Here is a 20754-nt window from a genome sequence, read left to right on the forward strand (position 1 = left end):
GGTGAACTGGGATAATGTACTACAAGGGGAGGACACTGAAGGGAAATGGCAAGCTTTTAAACGTATTCTCAATCAATATTGTAGTATGTATATCCCATATGGAAACAAAATGTCTAGGAATAAAAAAAGGCCTCTATGGATGAATAGAAAGGTTAGAGATAAAATTAAGAGGAAAAAGAATGCCTATAAGGTCCTAAAACAGGAGGGGACCAAGGCTGCACTCAGCAATTATAAGGAGTGCAATAAAAATTGTAAAAAAGAAATTAGGCTGGCAAAGATCGAAGCTGAAAATCAAATCGCTAGGGATATCAAATCTAACCCAAAAAAGTTTTACAAGTACATCAACTCTAAAAAAAGAAAGATTGACTGTATAGGACTCCTAAAGGATGAAGGTGGGAACTCAATGGTGGATGACCAAGGTAAGGCAGAGTTATTAAATGCTTTCTTTGCTTCTGTCTTCACAAAGGAAACAGCACTGTTGCAAATTACAGAGGCAGAAGAGTCTCAATCTTCTAACTGTAATATTACATACTAAACGCAGGAAGAAGTGAAGGCAAGACTAAATAAATTAAAAATAGACAAGGCACCTGGCCCAGATGGCATGCATCCTCGGCATCTTATCTTTTGTGACTCTCTTTCAACTGGCAGAGTCCCAGTGGATTGGCGTACAGCCCACGTTTTCCCATTATTTAAGAAGGGCAAAAAATCAGATCCAGGAAATTATAGACCTGTAAGCTTAACATCAGTTGTATGCAAACTATTTGAGGGGTTACTAAGAGATACTATACATGACTTCATAGTAGAAAAAATCTTATTTCTCAGCATCAACATGGGTTTACTAAAGACAGGTCCTGTTTGACTAACATGCTCAGCTTTTATGAGGTAGTGAATGCTAATATGGATATTGGGAATGCTGTAGATGTGATATACTTGGACTTTGCTAACGCCTTCGACACTGTTCCCCACAAAAGTCTGGTGCAAAAGTTGAGGATGCAAGGACTGGGGAAGAGTCTGTGTGCTTGGATAGGGAACTGGCTAATGGACAGAAAACAAAGAGTTGTGGTCAATGGATCATACTCAAAATGGGAGACTGTTAGCAGTGGGGTCCCACAGGGGTCTGTACTGGGTCCAGTGCTCTTCAATTTATTTATTAATGACCTAGTGGATGCAGTAGTGAGCAATGTTGCTATTTTTGCAGATGATACAAAACTGTGCAGAATCATCAACTCTAAGGAAGATAGTGTTATATTGCAACAGGATCTGGATAGGATGGCTATATGGGCACATAAATGGCAGATGAAATTCAATGTTGAAAAATGTAAAGTCATGCATTTTGGTCGTACCAATGGTCTAGCACCATACAAAATAAATGGGATACAGTTGGGGACATCAAACTTGGAGAAGGACTTAGGAGTACTCATCGACAACAAATTAAATAATAATCGTACTCAATGCCTAGCCGCTGCAGCTAAAGCTAACAAAATTTTGGGATGCATTAAAAGGGAAATAAAAACTCGAGATGTTAGCATAATATTGCCCCTGTTTAACTCTCTAGTAAGGCCACATCTGGAATATGGAATTCAGTTCTGGGCACCACATTACAAAAAAGATATTCCAGTTTTAGAGCAGGTGCAGAGACGAGCAACAAAATTGATATGTGGGATGGAAGGTCTCACTTACCAAGAAAGGTTAGATAAACTGGGTTTATTTAGTCTAGAGAAAAGACGCCTTAGAGGAGATCTAATTAACATGTATAAATACATCAGAGGGCAATATAATAGCTTGGCGGATGAGCTTTTTGTCCCTAGGCCTTCTCAAAGGACTAGAGGACATGATCTGCGCATGGAGGAAAAACGTTTTAGCCATTTATTTAGGAAAGTGTTCTTTACAGTAAGAGTGATTAAGATGTGGAATGCATTGCCACAGGAAGTCGTTATGGCAAACTCTATACCTGAATTTAAAGGGGGCTTAGATGCTTTCCTTGCATTGAATGACATCCATGGCTACAATTACTAGGTAATGCCTAATGATGTTGATCCAGGGATTTTATCTGATTGCCATCTGGAGTCGGGAAGGAATTTTTCCCTTTTGGGGCTAATTGGACCATGCCTTGTAAGGGTTTTTTCGCCTTTCTCTGGATCAACAGGGATATGTGAGGGAGCAGGCTGGAGTTGTACCTTGTACTGGTTGAACTCGATGGACGTATGTCTTTTTTCAACCAAAATAACTATGTAACTATGTAACCTCCAACCACCACCTTCCGAGTGCATCAGATTTGCTTGTGCTGTGATTGGAGTCGATTGTGCTGTAATTGTATTTGATTGTCCCGTGATCGGCTTCGATTGTCCCGTGATTGTTTGATTGCCTCTGAGACCCCACTTCCCGCCACACCCAACCCCACCCTCCCCCCATCACCTTCCGAGTGCATCATATTTGATTGTGCTGTGATTGGATTCGATTGTGCTGTAATTGTATTTGATTGTCCCGTGATCGGCTTCGATTGCCCCGTGATTGTTTGATTGCCTCTGAGACCCCACTTCCCGCCACACCCCAACCCCCCCCCCCTCCCCCCCCCCACCTCCAACCATCACCTTCCGAGTGCATCAGATTTGCTTGTGCTGTGATTGGATTCGATTGTGCTGTAATTGTATTTGATTGTCCCGTGATCGGCTTCGATTGTCCCGTGATTGTCTGATTGCCTCTGAGACCCCACTTCCCGCCACACCCAACCCCACCCTCCCCCCCACCACCTCCAACCACCACCTTCCGAGTGCATCAGATTTGCTTGTGCTGTGATTGGAGTCGATTGTGCTGTAATTGTATTTGATTGTCCCGTGATTGTTTGATTGCCTCTGAGACCCCACTTCCCACCAACCCCAATACCTCTCAAATACTCCCTTTTGCTAGGTAGGTGCTCTTTTTTTCTGGGTAGTCTCGGAGGAAAACCCCATAAATTTAGAAATCCACAATGGCAAGAAGGGGGATTTCCGATGAGGAGGTATACAGGTACATGGACCAGTCGGATGAGAGCTTTTGGGAAGACTCATCCGACGAATCATCCGGGTCCGAATTTGAACCTGTGGAAAACAGTGGTTCTCTGACCGAAAGTGATGACGAGGCTGTGGTCCCGGCTAGAGCCAGGCGTACCAGACCCCATGTCGTTATACCGCAGGTGGCGCAGGATCCGCCTCAAGGGCAGCAGGGTGGTGCTAGCGCTGATGAGAGTTTTCTTGGTGAGGCAGGCACCAGCAGCGCAGCATCTCCTGGACTTGGTACCAGTACTTCCGTAGACCCTGGTGAAGTGGTGAGCGCCAGTATGGAAGTTGAAACTGGTACGGTGGCAAGTGCAGTAGTACCCCCGTCGCAGCCACCAAGAAGAAGACGGGCCAGTAGTATCCATAGACTCCCAGAGGTGCTGGCACATCCATATTGGCAATCCCCTGATTCCGCCGCACCCGTAGTGCCCCCTTTCACCGCCCAGTCTCGAGTCCAGGTGGCGACAGCTCATCTAGGAACGGCCCTAGACTTTTTGCAGCTGTTCATCACCCAGGTTCTCTTGGACTTAATTGTGGTTGAGACCAACCGTAAAGCCACACAATTCATCACCGAGCACCCGGAGAGCAGCTATGCCCAGCCTTTCCAGTGGAAACCAGTCCAAGTTTCCGACATTAAAATCTTTTTGGCCCTTATCCTTCACTTGGGACTAATGAAACAGAATGTATTGCGGTCGTATTGGTCTACGAACCCAGTACATCATGTTCCCTTGTACCCTGCTGCCATGTCCAGGACACGATTTGAGTCCATCCTGCGCTTCCTGCACTTCAACGACGACAAAACCTGTCATGAAAAGGGCCACCCTGCTTATGACCAGCTCCACAAAATTCGACCCCTCATAGACCACCTGTCATCAACATTTGCAGATGCTTATATCCCTGAACAGAACATCTGCGTAGACGAGTCCCTCTTACGCTTTACCGGGCGCCTTGGCATCAAACAGTACATCCCAAGCAAGAACGCCCGGTATGGGGTGAAACTGTATAAGCTCTGTGAAAGGGCCACAGGCTATACATGTCGTTTTAGGGTCTATGAGGGAAAAGACTCAAAATTGGAGCCGGTCGGATGCCCTGACTACCTGGGGAGCAGTGGAAAGGTTGTGTGGGACTTGGTGTCACCCTTGTTCCAGAAGGGGTACCATCTTTATGTGGACAACTATTACACAAGTGTGGCCCTCTATCAGCACTTAAAGTTAGAAGGAATCCGATGCTGTGGCACTGCGCGGCCTAGTCGCTAGGGCTTCCCCCAACGGCTCGTTACCACCAGACTTGAACGGGGGCAGAGGGCCAGCTTGCATACTGAAGACCTGCTCGCGGTGAAATGGAGGGACGTTTACTTTGTGTCCACCATTCACACAGACACGACAGTCCAAATTCAACGGGCAACTGCGGTCATTGAAAAGCCCCTTGTCGTCCACAAATATAATGTCAACATGGGAGGGGTGGACTTCAATGACCAGAGGTTAGCGCCCTATTTAATTTCCCGGAGAACAAGACGATGGTATAAGAAAGTGTCTTTTTATCTGATTCAATTGGCAGTATACAACAGCTTTGTTCTCTACAGTAAAGCTGGGAGAACTGGATCTTTCCTTCAATTTCAGGAACAGATCATTCTGGACATCCTGTATCCAGGAGGTGCCAGGCCCCCCCCCCCCCCCCCAGATGCAACTAGCCGACTGCATGGAAGGCATTACGCCTATCAGATTCCGAGTACCCTAGGTCAACGCATCCGAAGAAAACGTTGTCGTGTCTGCAGCAGTGCTAGAAGAAGGACTGACACCATTTTTTATTGTCCCAAATGTCCTGACCAGCCTGGCCTATGCGTAGGGGAGTGCTTTGAGAGGTACCACGAGCAGGTACACTATTAGAACCTAGGGAACTCCAGACACAGGAGTAGGCACACACTCAGTGGTCTTTCGCACATTGTCCCAGGTGGAGGAGAGGTAAGCTTGAAAACCAAAAAAACAGGTAAGCATAAAAGTCAGAAGAAGGATCGGTTTCCATGCTTGATATTGCTGATCTGTCCTGGGTTGGCGATATAAGACGGCATGTTTGAATTTCCCTTGAGTGTGGACACCCCCGGTTTATATGTGATTTACTTTGGGCCTATGATGATGCTTTAATGCCACACAGAGTCATCTCTATTGGCAGGCATATTATTATTATTATTATTATTATTATTTAGTATTTATATAGCGCCGACATATTACGCAGCGCTGTACAGTATATATATATATATATATATTGTCTTGTCACTAACTGTCCCTAAAAGGAGCTCACAATCTAATCCCTACTATTATCATATGTCTATGTTTGTATTATGTAGTGTAAGTACTGTAGTCTAGGGCCAATTTAGGGATGAGCCAATTAACTTATCTGTATGTTTTTTTTTGGAATGTGGGAGGAAACCGGAGTACCCGGAGGAAACCCACGCAGACACGGGGAGAACATACAAACTCCTTGCAGATGGTGCCCTGGCTGGGATTCGAACCGGGGACCCAGCGCTGCAAAGGCGAGAGCACTAACCACTACGCCACCATGGAAATTGATTTCAATAGTTTTTTTTCCATAAAGTGTCATTTTCCGCTAACTTGTGACAAAAAATAAAATCTTCTATGAACTCCCCATACTACTAACGAATACCTTGGGGAGTCTTCTTTCTAAAATGGGGTCATTTGTGGGGTTCCTATACAGCCCTGGCATTTTAGGGGCCCTAAACTGTGAAGAGTAGTCTTGAAACGAAATTTCTCAAAATGACCTATGAAATCCTAAAGGTACTCATTGGACTTTGGGCCCCTTAGCGCAGTTAGGGTGCAAAAAAGTGCCACACATGTGGTATCGCCGTACTCGGGAGTAGTAGTATAATGTGTTTTGGGGTGTATTTTTTACACATACCCATGCTGGGTGGGAGAAATACCACTGTAAATGACAATCTTGATTTTTTTACACACAATTGTCCATTTACAGAGTTATTTCTCCCACCCAGCATGGGTATGTGTAAAATTACACCCCAAAACACATTGTACTACTTCTCCCGAGTACGGTGATACCACATGTGTGGCACTTTTTTGCACCCTAACTGCGCTAAGGGGCCCAAAGTCCAATGAGTACCTTTAGGATTTCACAGGTCATTTTGAGAAATTTCGTTTCCAGACTACTCCTCACGGTTTAGGGCCCCTAAAATGCCAGGACAGTATAGGAACCCCACAAATGACTCCATTTTAGAAAGAAGACACCCCAAGGTATTCCGTTAGTAGTACGGTGAGTTCATAGAAGATTTTATTTTTTGTCACAAGTTAGCGGAAATTGATTTTTATTGGTTTTTTTCACAAAGTGTCATTTTTCCGCTAACTTGTGACAAAAAATAAAATCTTCTATGAACTCACCATACTCCTAACGGAATACCTTGGGATGTCTTCTTTCTAAAATGGGGTCATTTGTGGGGTTCCTATACTGTCCTGGCATTTTAGGGGCCCTAAACCGTGAGGAGTAGTCTTGAAACAAAATTTCTCAAAATGACCTGTGAAATCCTAAAAGTACTCATTGGACTTTGGGCCCCTTAGCGCAGTTTGGGTGCAAAAAAGTGCCACACATGTGGTATCGCCGTACTCAGGAGAAGTAGTATAATGTGTTTTGGGGTGTATTTTTACACATACCCATGCTGAGTGGGAGAAATCTCTCTGTAAATGGACAATTGTGTGTAAAAAAAATGAAAAAATTGTCATTTACAGAGATATTTCTCCCACCCAGCATCGGTATGTGTAAAAATACACCCCAAAACACATCATACTACTTCTACTGAGTATGGCAATACCACATGTGTGACACTTTTTTGCAGCCTAACTGCGCTAAGGGGCCCAAAGTCCAATGAGCACCTTTAGGCTTTACAGGGGTGCTTACAATTTAGCACCCCCCAAAATGTCAGGACAGTAAACACACCCCACAAATGCCCCAATTTTGGAAAGTAGACACTTCAAGGTATTCAGAGAGGGGCATGGTGAGTCCGTGACAGATTTCATTTTTTTTTTGTCGCAAGTTAGAAGAAATGGAAACTTTTTTTTTTTTTGTCACAAAGTGTCATTTTCCGCTTACTTGTGACAAAAAATAATATCTTCTATGAACTCACTATGCCTCTCAGTGAATACTTTGGGATGTCTTCTTTCCAAAATGGGCTCATTTGGGGGGTATTTATACTATTCTGGAATTCTAGCCCCTCATGAAACATGACAGGGGGTCAGAAAAGTCATAGATGCTTGAAAATGGGAAAATTCACTTTTTGCACCATAGTTTGTAAACGCTATAACTTTTACCCAAACCAATAAATATAGGCTGAATGGGTTTTTTTTAAATCAAAAACATGTTTGTCCACATTTTTCGTGCTGCATGTATACAGAAATTTTACTTTATTTGAAAAATGTCAGCACAGAAATTTAAAAAAATCATTTTTTTGCCAAAATTCATGTCTTTTTTGATGAATATAATAAAAATTAAAAATCGCAGCAGCAATCAAATAGCACCAAAAGAAAGCTTTATTAGTGACAAGAAAAGGAGCCAAAATTCATTTAGGTGGTAGGTTGTATGAGCGAGCAATAAACCGTGAAAGCTGCAGTGGTCTGAATGGAAAAAAAGTGCCTGGTCCTTAAAGAGTAACTGTTAGCCCCCAAATTGAAATTTAAAACACTATTGCAATGTTTTATTTATTATATAAGTGAGCCAAAAAGCCAATGTACAAGTTAAAAATCAATCTAATTTTGTTACTATCTAACCTTTTCCCCCAGCTCCGGACGCAAGCAGCATATCAGATACTGTAGCATGCAGAGCATGCCTATGTCTGGCCGACCCCCCTCTCCCCCCCAGGACCAGGTGCCAATATATTCTCCCCACCGCAGCTGACCGCTCTGACACGGGGAGAGAGCGGCAGCACTTCCAGAGCAGCACCGCAGAGCAGCCGCCGCCGAGTCACATGTGAGAGAATCACATGTGAGAGAGATGCACGGCGCTGGCTACTCTTTGGCAGAAATCTCCAGGAACTTTAAAGCTCTGTGTAACCCTTCCAATGCTGGTCTAGTAAAAAAAAAAATGCTGGTTGCATATAATATACTGTAAATAATGTTTTAGAGCAAAGTTGAAATGCAGGGTTATATTCCACTTTAAGGGGGGTAAAGCCCACGGTCCTTAAGTGGTTAATGATCACCTTGCCAAACGCCAATTCACTAAACCTATTACCGCACTGAAAAATAAAATTACGACTAGTGAGATACATTTACCAACTTGTGTGGTAAATACCTCAAGAAATTGCAATTCACAAAGATTAAAGCATTCAGTAAATCAAGTAAAAGTATTCGTATTTACTTCCAGCTCTGACTAGCTGGTAACTTACAATTTTAGGTGTATCTGCATGCTGAAACATATATGTGCCTATGCCGAGGAGGGTGTGTGATTGCATCACAGTCACAGCTCTTTGAATTGAAGTTGGAACACACCAACTTTAAGCAGCCTCCCCCCATGAAATTAGGTATTTAACCAATTTTTCTACCACTACAGTATATCTACATCCTCTATGACTTCATCTAAGCTACGAGTCAGTAGATATATACGTCTTGTAGCAGAAGCTGTGCTGTGCAGGATTGGGCTTGCTCCTGTGCACATTTCTGGCATGAACTTGTGCAGCACTAATTGGTGAAGGGGAATATATGTTTCCTGAGCTAATGAGATTGATTTTTACCATTAAAAATACTTTTATTTTCTCAGTTCCTAGTGAAAAATACTGTACCATTATTTCAGAATCAAATATTTTCACCATAATTTGTGACAGGAACATTATCTAAGTCTTGTGATAAGCGGTAAGAATAGCCAAACAAAATTTGTGTTTATCTACAGTAGCACTTTTTATTTTTAAAGGACTTACGAGGCCAAGTCCATGAAAAAAAAAAAAAAAAAGTTAGCTACCTTGCTCAGCTTGTAAGGCACGGAGGACGCCGTCCGCGCCCTCCGTGCCGTTCCGCCTGGTCCCCGCCGCTGCACAGCCCCCCGAACGGTCCCCGACCGCGCGGCCCGGGTCGGGCTCCCCAGCCTGTACCAAGATGGCCGGCGGAGCTGGCCGCGGCTGCGCAGTCCGCATAGCCGCCAGTGCGGCTGCGCAGCTCTAAGGCCAACCCCCCGATCCACGCTACTGTTGCGTGGATCGGGGGGTTGGCCTTAGAGCTGCGCAGCTGCACTGGCGGCTATGCAGACTGCGCAGCCGCGGCCAGCTCCGCCGGCCATCTTGGTACAGGCTGGGGAGCCCGACCCGGGCCGCGCGGTCGGGGACCGTTCGGGGGGCTGTGCAGCGGCGGGGACCAGGCGGAACGGCACGGAGGGCGCGGACGGCGTCCTCCGTGCCTTACAAGCTGAGCAAGGTAGCTAACTTTTTTTTATTTTTTTTCATGGACTTGGCCTCGTAAGTCCTTTAAACTGGAATTGGAAAAACTGAGAAATAGTATGTTTTTTCTATTTTTTTCCTTCTTTTCCCATTAAAATTCATAGGCAAACAAACAAAATTGTTTGAGGGAAAAAATGGCATACAATGAAAGCCTAGTTTCTGTGTCATAAGTAGGGATTAAGTTATTGCTGATTAAATAAGGACATAGCTAAACTGTCAAAACTGCTCTGGTCCATAAGTGGGAAACAAGGTCTGGATACGAAGGGTTAAGCACTGTCAGCTGGGCAGCGCACAGCTATGACTTGGCAGTTTTTTGCTGACAGTTAATTTATGTTTGGTGGGGGGTTTGATGTTTATACTTTGACACTGATGCACTGTATATATTTGATGAAGCCAGCTAAGGGTGCACAGACAACTTATGTTTGTACCCCTAGTGACACTAGCTCTCTCTCTATCTATCTATCTATCTATCTATCTATCTATCTATCTATCTATATATATATCTATATATATATATATATGTATGTATATATACTCTATTACTGCCTACTTTCCCAATCGACTGTATTGAACTTATAGGAAAACTAACTTTAATTTTTAAGTGTGTCCCAAAAATGCACAAATAAGTTAATTGGCCCCAGGCTATAATAGACATATGACCATGGTAGCGATTAGATTGTGAGCTCCTCTGAGAGACAGTTAAGTGACAAGCATGGCGGAAGATGTCGGCGCATTATAAATGCTAAATAATAATAATAATAATATGCAATCTATAATTATTTGTGTCTTAATAATGCATTTTTTCTTATTTAAACGTGGTTGTCTGCCTGCGTGTTTTTAGCATTTGGTTGCTGTACAAACCCCTGAAACCGCAAAATACACCAACATTTTGCCCTATCTGCAGAAAGGAAAATTTTGGGATCAATTTACGTAAATTTAATCTGAACAAAGGCAAATTCAACCAGCACTAGGAGTACCTTTATTACAACAGGGGCTACTTAACCACCCTGGCTTTCTATTAAGATCGCCAGGGCAGCTGCGGGAGGGTTTTTTTTAAATAAAAAAAAAACTATTTCATGCAGCCAACTGAAAGTTGGCTGCATGAAAGCCCACTAGAGGGCGCTCCGGAGGCGTTCTTCCGATCGCCTCCGGCGCCCAGAATAAACAAGGAAGGCCGCAATGAGCGGCCTTCCTTGTTTTGCTTACACCGTCGCCATAGCGACGAGCGGAGTGACGTCATGGACGTCAGCCAACGTCCTGACGTCAGCCGCCTCCGATCCAGCCCTTAGCGCTGGCCGGAACTTTTTGTTCCGGCTACGCTGGGCTCAGGCGGCTGGGGGGACCCTCTTTCGCCGCTGCTCGCGGCGATCAGGCAGCACACGCGGCTGGCAAAGTGCCGGCTGCGTGTGCTGCTTTTTATTTCACTAAAATCGGCCCAGCAGGGCCTGAGCGGCAGCCTCCGGCGGTGATGGACGAGCTGAGCTCGTCCATACCACCCGGCTGGTTAAGTCTATATGTGTCAGTTTCATGGCATCTATAAATATTGGTAAGTAAGGCTTCTTTTACAATGAAATTAACAATTCTGATTTGCAACTCCGATTTGTGATTCTGATTTTCACTGGATGCCAACAACAAAAGAATAAAAACACAGCATGCAGGACTGTTTTTTAATCGCATAAAAAACAAACAAACAAAAAAAACGTAATCACGTGTAAAACCGCATTGGAATCAAGTTGCATGTACTGTTAGTGAGCCCTAATGCGGGATTCATAAAATTACAGGTAGAAATGATCCACTTACATCCTAAGGCTACATTCACAGTGGTGAGTTGCGTTGTGTTTACTGTAAAAACAGAAATGCAATCCAACTGAGGGGAAAATTTGCACTGCATGTTATGCATGCGGAGCGACACATACAGTAAAGCATACTGTACATAAAACGTATGCTTCACTGCCACATTTAATGTTCGCTGTATGTGATAACGCACTGCAATTCATCAGGCATGCCTAATGTATTTGTCACTAACCCCTGATGTGAACGTACACTTACAATATAATTGCATCACGTTAGAAATGCAATTACTGTATATTGTCTGACACAACACACCACTGTAGATGTAGTGTGTTCCTGAAAAAGAAAAAGACATTTAGAGATTTGGGGGATTCACAGTATGGCATGGCATAATTGGTCAAGTACATAATATATGTATGTGCAAACTTACAGGCTTCCCCTTTGAGCCTCTTTCTCCTCTAGGTCCTTGTGATCCAGGTGGTCCCTGTTGAATGAAAACAGCATAACATTAAAATATGTTTGTTGTTTAAGAACTAAGTAGCTATCTCTCCCCCCTCCCCTTCTCAAATTGTGAGTTAAAAGCCTTTTCACATCTGGTGTATTTACCAAAAGCATTAAATATTAATCTTGGTATGAACTTGTATTTTGCTGGAATGCTCTAGATGTCAATTGAAACAACATGCTTTGGGTCTAGAAGAAACTGTGAATGCTGTTTATAATCAAATATCAGTAGCCTCCAGGTTATGCATATTAGGTAAGTAAAGACCAGATGCTCTTTTTTGGAAGTATGTGAGAACAAAAAGTAGTAAGAAGATTCATGTGTAACATTTCATTTAAGATGAAGAAAAACGCAGTCAGTACAAATTGATAGTGAATGAAAATGTACTTAGAATTGAAATAGATGTACATACATATTTAGTGAGAAGCGCAATAGCGACAAAGCGTACCAACCCTGACTAACCAAAGTAACACAAAAATGAATAGAGAATGCGAACGCTTGCTAAACGGTTACCTCACCGAGCCTACAGCAAGCGTTCGTTCCAGACAAGACAGACAGAACGAGTAACCAGTAGCAACCGTTGCTCTGGCCTACACTCCCAGACAGAGTACAGAAGGAACCACCGCCACTACCGCTAGGGCGGATGCGATCCAGACAGACAGACAGATGGCGCAACCAGTAGCAACCGCTGCTCTGGCTTGCACCCCTAAGACAGAATACAGAAGGAACCACCGCCACTACCGCTAGGGTGAATGCGATCCAAACAGACAGAACGATTTCCTGTCGACCGCCGCTGGCGACAAGACAATCACAACAGATAAACAGTACAAGGCAAAACAGATAATGACAACCTGACTACGCTAGAAGGAATGCTAATGCACTCCCAAGGAATTACTCTAAGATAATCTTAGCAAACGATTAGCAAAGGGCTGAGACTCAAGGTAAGTCTAGCAGGAACAAACCTTTATGACCAGCAGGGAATTCTGGGAGGAAATGGTATTTATACTGCAAGCCATGAAAGGAAGCAGCTAAGCAATTTGCAGGCCAAGTGGATGCAAATTCCTCACCAGAGCAGCAACTCAGCAAGTTGCAGAGTTAAGACAGGTCTCCTTTCCAGAAGACCTGCAGCACTCAGACCTACAAAATGGTCAAAAAGCTGTCTGTCTGTGCAGACAGCAGAGCAGATCATTACAGTACCCCCCCTTCTAGGGACGGCTTCCAGATGTCTCTCAAAACTGATATTTCCCAAAAAATCTGACTGAACACTCATGAAGGTCGGGTCAGCCCGACAAGGCCCAATTCCAGAGTCAATCCTCCCGAAACCGACCTCGTCGGAAGCAGAAGCCACCGAAACATGACCATCAGTACTACAAGCCTCAGTGTAACACCCATCAGAACTGTGAATGCCAGAGAAGAACCCATCGAAACTCTCTGAGCAAAACCCACCACCTTCCAGGGACCGTCCAAAAATATCAAACCTCCCACAATACCTATTCAAAGTGTCCCTATCAACACAAAAGCCACTGTTGATCCCATCCAGGGTACCAAGCAAAATTTCTCCCGGGAATCTCCCAGAACACTTTGAAGCTCCGCAGAGACCCCAAGAGGCCAGAATGCTCACCAGGCTCACATGGAGAACTATCAAGAACCCCTATGGAACCTATGACAATTCCGGATTCAGGATTACCAGGACAACCATCAAGATCAGGGCTTTCAGGGACCACTTCTGGGCATGCAGGCAGGCAGGCAAAATCAGAACATGTCTCCACCGAGGAAGCATCTGAGCATGCTGGTAACCGAGACACACTTGGGCATTCTGGCTCACAGAGCGCATCGGGGTACACTAGCACAAGAGAAACCTCAGGACATGTCGAGGAACTGCCAACCTCAGAGTCCGTCACGACAAGACCAAAACCAGGACCGAGCAGAGAAACATCACGAGTAGTGGTCACAAGTACTGGTCTTTCAAAGGAAGACTTGGACTCAGACTTAGAAGTTTCTGTGACTGTAATTGTATCTAACCAAAACTCATCATTGATTACGCATGACTGAAGCTCCACAAGAGCTGCAAAAGTAGTCAGCATAACAGCAATGCCTACTGAAGTGTGCAATACTTCAGAAGGATCAGGGGGGCCGGAGGAATCTCCTAAAAGTTCTGCACCCTTTGGGAGGAACTCGGAGACCTCCAGAACATCTAACAAAACCTCAGGAGCATCGTTTCCAAAGTTTTCTGACAAATAAATCAAGGACTCTGAACTATCCATGTTACAGGGCAAAACATCAATTACATTTTGCAGACAGAGCAAATGTCCCAGGGATGGTTCTACAATCCGCTGAGACTGAATTTCATCTTCATGAACAAGATGCACAGGAATATCTACTGGAACACACACTGACTCCCTGACTCTAATCTCACTAGACGCAGAATTCTGCATAGCAGTCAAACTAGACTGCAATTCCAAAATGGCAGAAAAACAGGTGAGAATTGTAGCAATACCTAGACGAGCCTCTAGGTTCACTGCAGGAGATTTTATGCAAGGCAATATTGACTCATCCAGAGTACAAGGTGGAGAGTCAGTACTTTCTTCAGAGCAAGAAAGGGACTCACAAATGTCAGTGCGAGTGGACATCATGGTTTCATTCATGGTACAGGGCAAGCTCACAGGAACACCTGAAAAACAGGCATTATATCGCACAGATTCAAACTCCACACAAGCAGAAGAAAATCTTTCAGGATTCACACAGGTGTCAACAACAGTGATACACCCATTCATTTCAGATCGCACAGTATCCAAACTCACTTGCTTTACCCCAGAAAGGCAGGAACAATCATCTGATAACGGTGTTTCTTTATTGGAGTCAATTGGTTGATGTGTGTGCAATTCATCCAAAATCGTCTGCCACACACAAATCACCAGATCCACAAAACACTCGTCACACTCATCAGATTCAATCAAAGTGTACACAGAATCAATACAAGCATTAAGAATCTCTTCGCTTTCTGCGATGTAAAAATCGCAAAACGCCTTCCAATTAAACTCAAACTCCTCAATCAAAGCCCCAATCTCCCACGGAGTGAATGGAGGCTCAAACAACCCTATATCAAAGAAACACTCATACGGGTTGGGATCAGGAACATGCATAGCTTTTCCTATTGCTTTAATATAATGTATAATTCTGCCTATAATAGGATCCACATATGCTTTTGCTTTGGGTAATAAAAACAAAAGTTTGCTTTCCTAAAACAGAAAGAATTTGCGATAATTCAGGTTGGAGTGAGCTTGAGATGTCTCCCAGAGCACCACTGCTGAATATATGCAAATTAACCATTGTACCCTTAGAAGCTAAACACACCTCCAGAACCGCTGGAATGCAATGATGTGTCAGCTTGTTAATGTGTACAGAGCCATAATAATCCAACATGCATACAGGCTGTTTCGGATTGTTTGATCCTCATCAGTGCATGGCATGGATTAATTTGGCTCTATGGAGTACAATGGTTAATTTGCATATATTCAGCAGTGGTGCTCTGGGAGACATCTCAAGCTCACTCCAACCTGAATTATCGCAAATTCTTTCTGTTTTAGGAAAGCAAACTTTTGTTTTTCTTAACATCTTAGTAAGGGGGCTTTTAGGACCATTGTAGTCCCTTACACACCCCAATGAGTTCTGGGTCACCATGAGCTTGCTGGTTAGTCTGTGCCTTTGGGTAATAAAACCTGAGAAAAATCGTACAAATCGGAAATTCCCTCTACACTGGGAATTTCGGTTTGGCTGGTCATACTGTAACGTTTGGGGGATTATTTCCGTGGTCAGCCCACAAGATGTGCGCTGACACTGCAGAAATCCTCCACTAGTGTATAAATCAACAGAACCCAGCGTTGGTGCAATGTACCTGTAGAGGGGAATTCCTATCGACAGATGGAGCTGTGGAGTGCAGAGGAACAACCCCTCTGCACTGCCACAGATGCCAATAGGAATTGTACGAGTTGAAGCAATGCAGGGCAAGATAGCCCTTAGAGAGAGAGAGAGTGAGCACAGAGACAGAATGTATGTGTGTCCACCAATCTAGTCGCCACCCGGCGACGGTGAACACACAACAAGACTGAGTAAGACAGAGCAAAGGAACAGACAGGACTAACTACACGCGGTCCCCACACGTTAAGCGCAATAGTGACAAAGCGCGTGCACGGCACGGTCGCCACACGAGAAGCGCAATAGCGACAAAGCGTACCAACCCTGACTAACCAAAGTAACACGAAAATGAATAGAGAATACGAACGCTTGCTAAATGGTTACCTCACCGAGCCTACAGCAAGCGTTCGTTCCAGACAAGAAGGACAGAAGGAGTAACCAGTAGCAACCGCAGCTCTGGCCTACACTGCCAGACAAAGTACAGAAGGAACCACCGCCACTACCGCTAGGGCGGATGCGATCCAGACAGACAGACAGATGGAGCAACCAGTAGCAACCGCTGCTCTGGCTTGCACCCCTAAAACAGAATACAGAAGGAACCACCGCCACTACCGCTAGGGCGAATGCGATCCAAACAGACAGAACGATTTCCTGTCGACCGCCGCTGGCGACAAGACAATCGCAACAGATAAACAGTACAAGGCAAAACAGATAATAACAACCTGACTACGCTAGAAGGAATGCTAGTGCACTGCCAAGGAATTACTCTAAGATAATCTTAGCAAACGATTAGCAAAGGGCTGAGACTCAAGGTAAGTCTAGCAGGATCAAACCTTTATGACCAGCAGGGAATTCTGGGAGGAAATGGTATTTATACTGCAAGCCATGAAAGGAAACAGCTAAGCAATTTGCATGCCAAGTGGATGCAAATTCCTCACCAGAGCAGCAACTCAGCAATTTGCAGAGTGAAGACAGGACTCCTTTCCAGAGACCTGCAGCACTCAGATCATTACAATAGACCACATATTTTGAATTGCAGTCATATTGCCCACATATCTTATATTTAGTCCCCAAATGTGGATGATAAATATCCTTTGCCCTAATAATACTACTACAGCAAACACAATTTAGATATGGATAGGTACCATTGGGTCTTGATGAGGTAGCAAACACTCCCTTTGAACCCATATCCGCATTTACCAATTTATCCGGCAAAGTAGGGGCCCTTTTGTATGACATTAATGGAGGATCTTGAAACTCTGCGATGTCAGGCAGGATGTCCTTAAGCTTATGCCAATGGCTGCATTTCACATTAGCTATCCTGTCACTATATACATTATATTGACTCACAATGTTTATTGTGTACTCGTCTATGATTGCACCGACCTGACACATCTCCCTATAATCTAGACCAGGGGTCCCCAACCTTTTCCGGCCCGGGGACCACTTTCTGACCAAATTTTTCTCCGGGGCCCGCGGGGGGTGTAGCGTCCTAGTGGACAGCGTCGTGCGCAGCGGGTTACCGGAGGGGCATAGCTAGCATAGTTGCCCCAGTATAGGGAGTTTAGTTGCCCCAGTATGGCTAGTACAGTTACTCCAGTATAGCTAGTATAGTGCCCAGTAAAGCTAATATAGTGCCCAGTATAGGTAGGTAGTGCCCCAGTATAGCTAGTATAGTGCCCAGTGTTGGTAGGTAGTGCCCCAGTATAGCTAGTAAAGTGCCCAGTATAGCTAGTATGCCCCAGTATAGGTAGTATAGTGCCCCAGTATAGTTATTATGCCCCAGTATAGCTAGTATAGTGCCCAGTTTAGCTAGTATAGTGCCCCAGTATAGCTAGTATAAGTATAGCTAGTAGTGCCCCAGTACAGCTAGTATAGTGCCCAGTATAGCTAGTATAGTGCCCCAGTATAGCTAGTAGTGCCCCAGTACAGCCAGTATAGTGCCCAGTATAGCCAGTATAGTGCCCCAGTATTGCAAGTATAGTGCCCCAGTATAGCTAGTAGTGCCCCAGTATAGCTAGTAGTGCCCCAGTACAGCCACTATAGTGCCCCAGTATAGCCAGTATAGTGCCCCAGTATAGCTAGTAGTGCCCCAGTACAGCCAGTATAGTACCCCAGTATAGCTAGTATAGTGCCCAAGTACAGCCAGTATAGTGCCCAGTATAGCGCCCCAGTATAGTACCCAAGTATAGCTTGTATAGTGCCCCAGTATAAGAGCCCCAGTATAGTGCCCAAGTATAGCAGCCCCCACTTCCCCCCCCCGCGGCCGCCGCTGCTGCAGTTACCTTGGCCGGCGGTGTCTTACATTCCCCTCTCTCTCTCGCCGGAGCGCGCCCCGCTGCTGCTGTGATGGAGAGGGAGGAAGCAGGAAAGAGAGAGCGGTTCCCATAGTAACGGCGCGCCGCTACAGGAAGCCGCTCTTTCTCTCCTGCTTTCTCCCTCTCTGTCACAGCAGCTGCAGGGCGTGCTGCTGTGACTCACACGCTGACAAGAGGGAGAAAAGGGGAATGTAAGATACCAAGCGGCCGCCAGAGATAACAGCAGCGGCGGCTGCAGAGGGGGCGGGGGCAAGAGGACAGTCCCGCGGCCCAACTGAAAGCGTCCTGCGGACCACCAGTGGGCCGCGGACCACAGGTTGGGGATCCCTGATCTAGACCTAGCCCTACTCAGCATGTTCGGTGGATACTTTCTCTGCCTACATTTTCTATCCATCTCATTAAGTCTGATCTCTCTAGTTTCATGATCTTCTACAATTCTATTAACTCTCTGAAACTGGCTAAACGGGATGGACAATTTAGTGGCAGGAGGATGAAAGTTCTCAAAACTTAAGGTAGAGTTAGTGTCCGTAGGCTTTTTGTATAAGTCTGTGCTTAGCCTACCCACAAACACTCTCACCATTGTGTCAAGAAAGCTGACCTCACTCCTGTCACAGTGAATCGTGAGTCGAATATCTGGATATAAACCATGTAGAATATTCACAAAATCAATAAGGCTCGAATGTGGCCCCACCCACACACAGAACACATCATCTATATATCTACACCAACAAAGAGCATTAGCTGTAAAAATATCACTAGTATACACAAATGCTTACTTATATGCATTCATAAAGATGTAGGATGGGGCCACATTCGAGCCCATAGCTGTACCCCTGAACTGCAAATAAAATTGATCCTCAAATAAAAAATAACTACAGGTTAACACCAACTTCAGAAGTTCACATAGGAATCTGACCTGTCCCGAACCATAATCTGATGCGCAGAACAAGATGTGTTCAACAGCCTCTACACCCCCACATCTAGTGTAACCAATAGTGCCCCTTCAGGAACCTGTGGGAGTTTAGCAATCTCATCCAAAAACATAGATGCGTCTCTTAAATATGATTTTCCCGCCACCACAAAAGTCTCAAGACCACATCCAAATATCTAGCCACCGGTGAGCAGGGCTGGCGCTACAATTAAGGCAAGGGGTGCAATTGCCCTCAGGCCCCAGAGCCCAGGGGGCCCTATGGTGAGCAGGGGGCTCCTGCTGATTATTTACATGTCTTGTCAGCAAGACAAAAAGCTCAAACTGCAATCCTGGGAAGAAAAATGTCTCTTTCCTCCTACACTTTCCTCCCCATCACATTCTATCTCTGTCTCTCTCAGCCATCTAATGCTCTTTTTCCTCTCATTTCTATCCTATCTTGCAATCTATAACCCCCTCCCCCCCCCCCCCCCCCCACACACACACACACACTCACACTCACACACACACACACTCACACACACACACACTTTAACAACACTGACCTCTTCTGCAGTATATTGTGGAGTACATAATCATGTCACTGACTGTTCTCCAGAGGAGCTCACACTCTAATCCCACCATAGTCATAGTCTAATATCCTACCATATTATTATGTATTTATGTTGCACTGACATCTCCTGCAACACTTTACAGAGTACATAGTCATGTCACTGACTGTCCTCAGAGGAGCTCACAATCTAATGTCCTACCATATTATTATTATGTATTTATACAGCACTGACATCTTCTGCAGAACTTTAAAGAGTACACATAGTCATGCCACTGACTGTCCTTAGAGGAGCTCACATCTAATCCTACCATAGTCATAGTCTAATGTCCTACCATATTATTATTATGTATTTATATAGCACTGATATCTTCTGCAGAACTTTAAAGAGTACATAGTCATGCCACTGACTGTCCTTCGAGGAGCACACAATCTAATCCTACCGTAGTCATAGTCTGTCTTTCCATGTTTTTAATGTGTATGTTATAGCACTGACATCTTCTGCAGCACATTACAGAGCACATAGGCATGTCACCGACTCCTCAGAGGAGCTCACATTCTAATCCTACCATAGTCATAGTAAAAATTATAGGTCACTCTCCTTATTAAATATAGACTACAACATTTTTGCCTCAATCTTGGTATCCAGATTGAACAAAGTCATGGACCCTCTTATACATAGAGACCAAGTAGGTTTTATACCCCACTATCATTCACTTGACAACGTTGGAAAAGTAATCAGTATTCTTTATGTAGCAAATAAGCATAAGCAACTCCTAGCCTTGGTCTCTCTACATATGAAGAAAGCCTTTGACACCACATTTGGCTATAAATGAGGACTGCCCTGAAAAATCTGAACATCTGAAAGGATAATAGGCTGCAGCTTACCTTCCCTGCAGGATCTTTACGCTAGCAGGTGCAGAAAGAGCGCAACCAGGATTACCTCCAACCCCTCTCTCACCCTGCTCACTCCATCATCCAGCTATTGCCTTCAGAAGTAAAATTCCGGTCAATCACAACTAAGACTTCTAGACACAGGAACAGCTTTTTCCCGCAGGTGGTAGCCATGCTTAATGCAGAACTACGCTAGATCTCCTACAACTAGAAAGCATGCAGCACAGAACGGCAAATGAACACTTCTCACCTTGCTTACTGCCACTATACTTACACACTGTCCTTGACTTGTAATACATACCCTGTCTGTCCTTGTATTGTTTTGTTTGTGTCTGTTAAACCACTGCCAAGTCAAATTCCTTTCTAAGTGCAAACTTACTTGGCC

General features: G+C 44.6%; 1 protein-coding gene across 1 annotated transcript in view; it reads right to left on the minus strand.

The window, feature by feature from the left end:
• The window catches only part of COL5A2 (collagen type V alpha 2 chain), a 1703177-nt gene that overhangs the window by 1520007 nt on the left and 162416 nt on the right, over positions 1-20754 (minus strand). The window contains exon 4 of the mRNA XM_068247348.1: positions 11696-11749. Within this exon, the coding sequence (XP_068103449.1) occupies positions 11696-11749 (54 nt within the window). The remainder of the gene's footprint in view (positions 1-11695; positions 11750-20754) is intronic.

This window comes from Hyperolius riggenbachi, chromosome 7, assembly GCF_040937935.1.
Source record: "Hyperolius riggenbachi isolate aHypRig1 chromosome 7, aHypRig1.pri, whole genome shotgun sequence".
In the NCBI taxonomy this organism is placed as follows: domain Eukaryota; kingdom Metazoa; phylum Chordata; class Amphibia; order Anura; family Hyperoliidae; genus Hyperolius; species Hyperolius riggenbachi.